At 44.3% G+C, this 9638-nt stretch overlaps 1 protein-coding gene across 1 annotated transcript; it reads left to right on the top strand.

Moving 5' to 3' along the window:
* Positions 1–1109: 1109 nt before the first annotated feature.
* Positions 1110–4176, top strand: LOC138642806 (PHD finger protein rhinoceros-like). Its single transcript, XM_069731321.1, has 5 exons — positions 1110–1228; positions 1309–1413; positions 1570–1765; positions 1915–2074; positions 2999–4176. The coding sequence occupies exons 1-5, from the start codon at positions 1184–1186 to the stop codon at positions 4101–4103; spliced, it is 1611 nt and encodes a 536-aa protein (XP_069587422.1). The 5' UTR covers positions 1110–1183; the 3' UTR covers positions 4104–4176.
* The last annotated feature ends 5462 nt before the right edge of the window (positions 4177–9638 follow it).

The raw sequence follows: 9638 nt of genomic DNA, 5'->3' as shown, positions 1-9638 counted from the left end.
CGACAATGTTGCATTTTTCGGGCGTCTAAAAAACGCATGCGTCGCACTTGCGTCGCTCGTGCGTCGACATTGCGTTAAAATCTCCATTGAAACACATTGACAACGCACTTGCGTCGCGTGTGTGCGTCGTACGTGCGTTGTACGACGCATGCGTCGTTACATAAAATTGAACAAAAAGGTGTCTAGACAGTGTCTAGACAGTGCAAACAGTAGATAAACATCCCCCCTATATAAAGAAAATGTTTGGATTGTTTGTCACTTCTACTAAAGCATCTTGAGGCAAGAAATCCATCACCAGAACACTTCTACACATCCCAGAACACTTCTACTTATCCGCTGTCCAGAGATGTAAGTATACAATGATTCTGTGCATTTTCTACATGTGGTTTAAAATTATTTTTGCAAGTTGTGTTTTATATTCTGCACTGTGGTTAAAGATATTGTTGTATTTTTAGTCTGGTTGTGATGTATGGCGTTGTATAGGATGGCGTTTCATTGTGTCTGCGGCCTTGATGATTGTTCTTTTCAGGATAGAATTTTATTTTCAATTATTTGGTTTGGTGGTGTTTTTTGTATTCAGTTGTGATGTTTAAAAATTGCGTTATATGATGGCGTTTAATAGTCTCCGGCCCTGACGGTTTTATTGTAAAGTATGGTAGTGCATAGAATGATTATGCGCCCTTTTACATGTAATAATTTTTTTATTGCAAGTTGTGTAGTTCTGCACTGTGGTTGTGTAAAGACATTGTTGTATGTTTCTGGCTGTGATGTATGGCGTTGTATGCCCTTCTATTGTCTCCGGCCCTGTCGGTTTTATTGTAAAGTATGGTGTTTTTAAATATTTACATTTTTTTCCTTTCAAAAATCTATTGTGTTTTTGGGGTTTCTTGCTCCGTGGATTACTGTACTTTAAAAAAAAAAAAAACTTTTGGTATTACAACATGGGGTCTGTTGTAGATCTTATCTTTAGGCTTTAGTTTAATCTGGCATTGGGTTGTCTCAGCCATTGTTTCTTTAATTTAATCAATGTGGCAGTGTTGTTTGCTCAGCGTTAGGTTGGAGTGCAATGTTGTTTGTGGTTTAAATGCCTTTTTTTTTTGTTTTTTTTTTTATATTGCTGGATTGTGCATAGGAGCATAGGAACAATTATTTTGTTCTTTATTTCAGAATTGCATTAATAGTCATGGCCAGCGGCAGTGATTCCAGCACCCCACCGCTGAGGAGTGAGGTGAGTACATGATCTACTATTACTATATTCGCTTTCATTTGTAGATGGGTCACTCAACTTTTTGGTAAACTATTTTGCAGGCTTCTTCAAGTGAGGAGGAGAGCCAGGAGGAAGAGAGGGAGCAGGAGCAGAGACCGGAGCAGGAGCAGAGACCACGGGGCCAAGCTGTGGTTGCAGGACGGAGAGTAAGTTTTTTTTTTAAACTTTTTTTTTTTTTTTTTTGGGGGGCGGGTATGGGGGGTGGCGGGATGGGGTGGTGTTGTGTGTGGTAGGTAGCGGTGGAGGAGGTAGGGTCAACTTTTATTTATCTTGCAACAATTAATATTTTCCATTTTTTCTAGGTTTCACAACGGGCCCTGGATGAACCCCTCAACATCGACCTCATGGTGGCATCCATAGAGGAACGGGGCCCGTTGTGGGACAGCCGTGACCCCCGGCACGCGGACCAGGGCATATTGCGGTGTATGTGGAAAGAGGTGGCACAATTGCTGTGGGATGGCTTCGACAGCGCTTCCCCCACGGTCAAAGCTAGTTTTCGTAAGTATTTCCAAAATGCTGCTGTGACCCATCATGCTAGGATTACACAACCGTCTGTGATGTCTTCTATTGGTATTGCACACGGTTGCGTAATCGTTGTCAATATATTCTCTAAATTTTGTTGTGTTTTTTTATTTATTTATACACAGTTCGAAAACTGCGGACCAGATGGCGCTCCATGAAGGACCGTTTCAAGAGGGGCCTGAAAAAGGAAGGACAGGCCCGTAGTGGTGCAGCGGCTTCAAGGACCTCGGTTTACAAGTATAACCGTATACTGCAATTCTTGAGACCGGTCCTTGAAAGCAGAGAGTAAGTCTAGTACCTATGCACACACCTAGTTTTTACAACATGCATATTCACATACTACATTCCAGCCACTTAGCTTATTGCCCAGCCATTTATTTTGGCAAGTACAAAGTATTTAAACAAAAAAAAAAAGGTGAGTTCACCGAGGCGTGAAAAGTAAAAAATACATACTTTTATCCTCTTCAATCATAAGCAGAGGATGAAAAATCAGCACAATACCATAGACACTATCTACGCGTTTCAGGTGGCAGGGAACATCAGACCTGAAACACGTAGATAGTGTTTTTATTGTATTGTGCAGATGTTTCATCCTCTGCTTCTGATTGAAGTGAATAAAGTATTTTGTTTTTACTTTTCACGCCTCGTTGACCTCGAATTTATATTCATTTCTGGTATTCTCACACTTTACACAGCAGCTCCCTTCTAGGATTACTACAATGGTGAGCGTGACTTACTAGTAATGTCCCTGAAATCGGAAGTATACAGAACACAGAAAGCTAGTAGATTGGCCATGCCCAGCCAATATTTCATAGGGGATTAGTATAGTACCTATCCAGGTGTATCCCCGATTTAGTTATACACAAATAATTAAAATATTATAGACACGCCATACATTCCACTGCAAGGCAGGTTATGTTCCCATGCTTGCTCAGCTCAAAGGACCTGTGATGACGTCTCGGTCACATGACCGTGACGTCATGGCAATTCCAACGTAAGCATAATTGTCTGGCGATAAATCGCAATCATGGGTGACTATTTGGAATAAAATAAATGTGTTTTTTTTAATATTGATGGTGCATATGCAGTGTCAAGATTAAAAATAGGTTAATATTAATGGCGGTAATGGATACCTGGCGGTAAAGTTAATTAATGACGCCTGTGAAATTTGATATTTAGTATACTAATGCTTTCCTTATGTTTTCACAGAACACACAGCAGCACCCGCGAGCCTGTCCGACCCTCTGGAGCGGTCCTTTGTGAAGCGCCATCTCAAGCCTCGCAGCCATCCCACAGCGAGAGCAGGTCTGCACCACCACAATCTGGCGAACCGGCAGCCGGTCCATCAGATGTTCCCCTGGCCGAGGCCTCTGTCGCTCCTTCCTTCGGGTCTTCCCGACAGCGTCAGCGGGCCTCGGACAGGGCGCCCATGCCCGAATTTTTACATTTGAGTACCGTCTTTCAGAATGGTTTCAAGGCGCTGTGCGATAAAATGTCAAATATCGAGCGGCGTCTTGAAAACATCGAAACGGATCTCGCGAGGCCGGCGAAACATTTTTTTAATGCCCTTCACAACGGGATGGTTGAACATCTTACGCCGGAACTCCAGATTTCGGTCATGCAGGGCTGCAACAATCTTTATGTCACTGCTCTGCAGCAGGCTCGGGTCATGCAGTCAGCGACAAATGCGCCCACAGTACCATCGCTGGCTGCCATGACTCCGACTCCTGCTGCAGAGCACCACCACAGAGGTCCGCGTGACGAGGGCCACCGCCACCGCCACCGCCACCACAGAACAGAGCCCCAAAGGTCGGAGCAAGACCGGCCTTCAAGGGCACACGGGCACAGACGGGAAGCCGACCCACACACAGAGGGAGAGAGGAGGAAAAAAAAGAAGACCAAGACGACGACGACTAGCACTACGACCTTGGCTATGGCTGCTCCCACAACTACCACCAGAACACAGCCTGGGTCGACCCGGAGCACACCAAGTACCCAGGCTGGGTCTACACGGAGCACACCCAGTACCCAGCCTGGGTCTACAAGGAGCACACCGTCAACACAGCCTGGGTCGACCCGGAGCCGGAGTAGCCAGCCAAGGACACTGGTCGTCGTCCCTCCTCCTCCTCCCTCACCTGCTTTGGAAGTATCCCAACAGTGGATGGATGTCGGCATCCCGTCAAGTATCATTGAATATGCTGCTGCTTCCTCCCCCTCGTCCTCCTCCTCCTCGTCCTCCTCCTCGGTCTCTTCCACACCCACCAGAAGTGAGGGATATCAATCCCCTTTAGTTGTGGATGTAGGTACCCCGTAATGTTATGTCCCTAATTTTTTTTCCTGTCCCAAAATAAAAAATTTATTTGGTTTACAAAAAATTGGTTTTTATTGTCTCAAATAAAGTTTTCACCAAATGACACCTTGCGCCGTATACACAAATATTGTCTTTGTAACACCTGACGTGCAATGTCTGACAATATTTTTTAGATTTTTTTTTATTAATTGTTTTATAGGCCTGGCGCTCATTGTACTATCAGCTGTTACAAACACAACCAGCATTGCTCAATATGTCAAGTTTAAAATGTACCATCACACAACGATTTCAGTATAGATAAAGTTGGTTTATTTGTGTAACCAACGTTATCTTTTCTGTAATCGTAAAACGATAGAGCCCCTGCTGTGAGATTTTGGGTGTCAACGAATGATTATGATTTTTTTTTGTTACCCACGCTGTCATTGTTGGATCGGCGAGTTAGACACCGATCAAGCGATGTCTTTATTTTAAAATAGGTAATATTGGGTTACTAGCGCAGTGTTTTAAACACTCAAATAAAAATTAAAAAATACCCCACAAATCAAAAAAGGTGTCAACCACGTCCCTCGCCGTCATCTTTCCGCAATTACTTACACTGTGATTCCCGCCCGTAAATCAGAGCACACCGTTAATAATAAACGCTGTACTGTGGTTTAGGGCTGGCACAGTACGGAAAGCTGACGGCGATGGACGTGTCACACACCGTAATAAAATGTTGTTTTGTATTTTTAATAACTACATTTACAATGGTAAACATCGTGAGTGCGGCCATGCGCTTCATAACATTTCCCAGATTACACGGGACTTGCTCTTTTTGGGTTGCTGGAGAGCTGGCTGTGTGACAGCTCTCCATCAACCACACGACCAATAAACAACGATCACGGTCCGGTGGTATCACTGGTAGTTATCGTTGTAGAATAGTTTTATTAATGTACCTTAAAGGGAACCTGTCACCTGAATTTGGTGGGACTGTTTTTGGCTCATATGGGCAGAGTTTTGGGGTGTTCCAGTCCCACAAAATACAGGTGACTGGTTCCCTTTAAAATATTGGTCAGGTGAGGTGGAAGCAATGTTCACAGTGTCGCCACTATTTGACTCTGGACAAATTCTACCATCCTGAGTACAATAGTGTTAACTCTGTAGAGTTTTGCAAACATGATAGTTTCCCTCCTTGTCAAGCCAGGTTCCATATGAAAATAGTCTTCAGTATTAATTATGGTTAACAAGGTGGGAGCCGATGAAGTTTTATACGTCAAAACTATGGTACTCACGGCTGCAAATTTTATTGTTTTGTCACAGTCCATTTGGGTACTGGTGCTCACATAAATTTTGTGGGACAATCATTACTTTCAATAAAATAGGATTTTTTACAATTACTACGGAAAAACGGATGGGAGATTTGTTTTGTGAAAACGGAAAGGCGGAAAGGCACAATAAACTTTATTAACAAACACAACGCATTAGACAATCGGGTGACATTAATAACCAAACATATGATGGTTACATTACATGGGCTCCACAGTGTTTACATAACATCATAACAACACGTTGAATTACACCATTTGATCTTGCCAAGAAACACGGCCAACATCGGAAACAAAATATGCAGCAAATTGGTCCCTCATATGAGCAATCTCCAAAGTTGTCCGCAGAGGATGAGCTTGATAATCAGGCAATGGATTTTGTATGGGTTCATCGAGTTCAACGTTGACTCTCTCTTTATCAATAATAAAATTGTGTAGAACCACACACGCCTTCACCACCTCATCCACTGTCTCAATTTTCAAATTTATTGCGGATCCTAAGATACGCCATTTGGACACCAGAATGCCAAAGGCGCACTCCACAGTTCTTCGGGCCCTGGACAGTCTATAATTAAAAATACTTTTTGTGCGGTCCAACCCCCGACTAGAGTACGGTTTAAGTAGGTTGCCACACATTTGAAAAGCCTCATCCCCAACCACAACAAATGGCAGGGCCGGGCCTTCGGTGTTAGGAAGAGGTCGTGGATGGGGGAAATTAAAATTGTTCTCGTATAATCTTCGGCCCATGTCAGACTCCTTAAATGTCCGTGAATCATTTGCACGACCAAACGCTCCAATGTCCACAGCGAGAAACCTGCAGTCCGCACCTGCAATTGCCATCAGCACGGTGGAAAAGTATTTTTTATAATTATAAAAAAGAGATCCACTTCTTGAAGGCTTGGTAATCCTAATGTGCTTGCCATCCACGGCTCCGATACAGTTAGGGAAATCACAAACTTTTTCAAATTTTTGGGCGTTGGCATGCCATAATTCTCTTGTAGGGATGGGTAAAAATTCCTCCCTGAGGTTGTCCCACAATGCGCGGCATGTGTCTGCAATAATATCCGACAGTGTTGAGACTCCAATCCGAAACTGGAAATGCAGTGATCTCAATGTCTCTCCGGTAGCCAGGAAACTGACAAGAAGAAAAATAAATAAATATAATTAATTTAATTGTTATGAAAGAATTTTTCATTTTTAATTACAATCCCCCACCCCAAAAAACAAAAACACGTTAATTTAAAAAGTGGCAAGAACATATAAATCCTTCACATTCCATTACGTACCGTAGAGTCACCAGCAGACGTTCCTCAGGGGAAATCGATTTACGGAGCTGCGTGTCCTGCCTGGAAATGGCTCCTTCCACCAGACGCAGCAGATATCGGAAGCTGTCTTTTGACATCCTGGTGTACTCAAAATATTTGTCCTGGTTCTCATTTAATTCGCCAAAAAGACAATGGTACACTCCACGACTCTCTCGGACTTCCACTATAGGGTGTAGCCAAAAACGCCGACGACTCCTTCTCCGTTGTTTGTCTCTTTTCCTCTGTTCTTGACAGGCAAAAGCATAAGCTATAGCAAGGGCTAATTCCAGCTGAAAAGTGAGGTAGATACTCTCCATGGAACGATCCATCTTGATGCTCTATGGTTGGAAATAATGTATGCCGGGGTATATATACCACTATTACATTAATACCCACCCCCATCTACCCATTGGTGGCATTATCGATTGTCTAGACACTAGACCCACCCTCTTCTATTCATTGGTGGTGTTATCTAGTGTCTAGACACTAAAGGTACCTTCACACATAACGATATTGTTAACGATATCGTTGCTATTTGTGACGTAGCAACGATATCGTTAATGAAATCGTTCTGTATGACAGCGACCAACGATCAGGCCCCTGCTGGGAGATCGTTGGTCGCTGAATAAAGTCCAGAACTTTATTTCGTCGCTGGACTCCCTGGAGACATCGCTGGATCGGCGTGTGTGACACCGATCCAGCGATGTCTTCACTGGTAACCAGGGTAAACATCGGGTAACTAAGCGCAGGGCCGCGCTTAGTAACCCGATGTTTACCCTGGATACCATGCTAAAAGTTAAAAAAAACAAACAGTACATACTTACCTACCGCTGTCTGTCCTCCAGCGCTGTGCTCTGCACTCCTCCTGTACTGTCTGTGAGCCGGAAAGCAGAGCGGTGACATCACCGCTCTGCTTTCCGGCTCACAGACAGTACAGGAGGAGAGCAGAGAAGCAGAGCGCAGCGCTGGAGGACAGACAGCGGTAGGTAAGTATGTAGTGTTTGTTTTTTTTAACTTTTAGCATGGTATCCAGGGTAAACATCGGGTTACTAAGCGCGGCCCTGCGCTTAGTTACCCGATGTTTACCCTGGTTACCGGCATCGTTGGTCGCTGGAGAGCTGTCTGTGTGACAGCTCTCCAGCGACCAAACAGCGACGCTGCAGCGATCCGGATCGTTGTCGGTATCGCTGCAGCGTCGCTTAATGTGAAGGGGCCTTTAATTGTGTGTAAAGATCTAATCAGTGTTTGACAACGCATGCGTCGTAAAACGCTGCGTTTTTGTAAAAACGCACCAAAAACGCACCAAAAACGCTGCGTTTTACGACGCATGCGTCCGACGCTTGCGTCACAAAAGTTGCGTTTTTGCGTGCGTTTCCGATGCGTCGTGCGTTGCGTCGGCGACGCAGCGTCGCATGACGCTAATGTGAACGTAGCCTAAATCAACCCTGAGGAAGGAGACAGGCGTCTCCGAAATGCGTCAGTTGTCTGGTCCTAGCTGCACTTTGTACTCCCCGGGGGTTACGGGCATGTGACAAACTACGTCATACAGGTCCTGCGCACCGCTCATACTCACCGACTAACTCGGAGGTTAGTTGGTGGTGGCTTGCCGCCGGCCGGGGCAGCCACCTGTTCACATTATTTTTCTCTGCTTGAATGCCTCTGGAACAGGAATAACGCTACAGACTTCTAGCCAGCAACGGAGGTAGGAAAACTTTTTAAGTACCTTTCATCAACTTCTTGGCTTTATGAAGTGAGCACACCAGAGGTATACCCGTGGTGTTTTAGGTAGTAGACTACAACATAGGGACATTTTATAAGTGGTCATTTGTTTTAAAGGACATTTTTATCTGTCATTCCCTTCTGCTGTTTTTCCAGCGCACACCTGTATATACCTGGGTGTGTATATATATATATATATATATATATATATATACAGTGGGTCAAAAAAGTATTTAGTCAGTCAGCAATAGTGCAAGTTCCACCACTTAAAAGATGAGAGGCGTCTGTAATTTACATCATAGGTAGACCTCAACTATGGGAGACAAACTGAGAAAAAAAATCCAGAAAATCACATTGTCTGTTTTTTTTAACATTTTATTTGCATATTATGGTGGAAAATAAGTATTTGGTCAGAAACAAAATTTCATCTCAATACTTTGTAATATATCCTTTGTTGGCAATGACAGAGGTCAAACGTTTTCTGTAAGTCTTCACAAGGTTGCCACACACTGTTGTTGGTATGTTGGCCCACTCCTCCATGCAGATCTCCTCTAGAGCAGTGATGTTTTTGGCTTTTCGCTTGGCAACATGGACTTTCAACTCCCTCCAAAGGTTTTCTATAGGGTTGAGATCTGGAGACTGGATAGGCCACTCCAGGACCTTGAAATGCTTCTTACGAAGCCACTCCTTCGTTGCCCTGGCGGTGTGCTTTGGATCATTGTCATGTTGAAAGACCCAGCCACGTTTCATCTTCAATGCCCTTGCTGATGGAAGGAGGTTTGCACTCAAAATCTCACGATACATGGCCCCATTCATTCTTTCATGTACCCGGATCAGTCGTCCTGGCCCCTTTGCAGAGAAACAGCCCCAAAGCATGATGTTTCCACCACCATGCTTTACAGTAGGTATGGTGTTTGATGGATGCAACTCGGTATTCTTTTTCCTCCAAACATGACAAGTTGTGTTTCTACCAAACAGTTCCAGTTTGGTTTCATCAGACCATAGGACATTCTCCCAAAACTCCTCTGGACCATCCAAATGCTCTCTAGCAAACTTCAGACGGGCCCGGACATGTACTGGCTTAAGCAGTGGGACACGTCTGGCACTGCAGGATCTGAGTCCATGGTGGTGTAGTGTGTTACTTATGGTAGGCCTTGTTACATTGGTCCCAGCTCTCTGCAGTTCATTCACTAGGTCCCCCCGCGTGGTTC

The sequence above is a fragment of the Ranitomeya imitator genome, chromosome 6 (assembly GCF_032444005.1).
Source record: "Ranitomeya imitator isolate aRanImi1 chromosome 6, aRanImi1.pri, whole genome shotgun sequence".
In the NCBI taxonomy this organism is placed as follows: Eukaryota; Metazoa; Chordata; class Amphibia; order Anura; family Dendrobatidae; genus Ranitomeya; species Ranitomeya imitator.
Note: the sequence above shows the minus strand (reverse complement) of the source record. Positions and strands in the feature narration are given on the sequence as shown.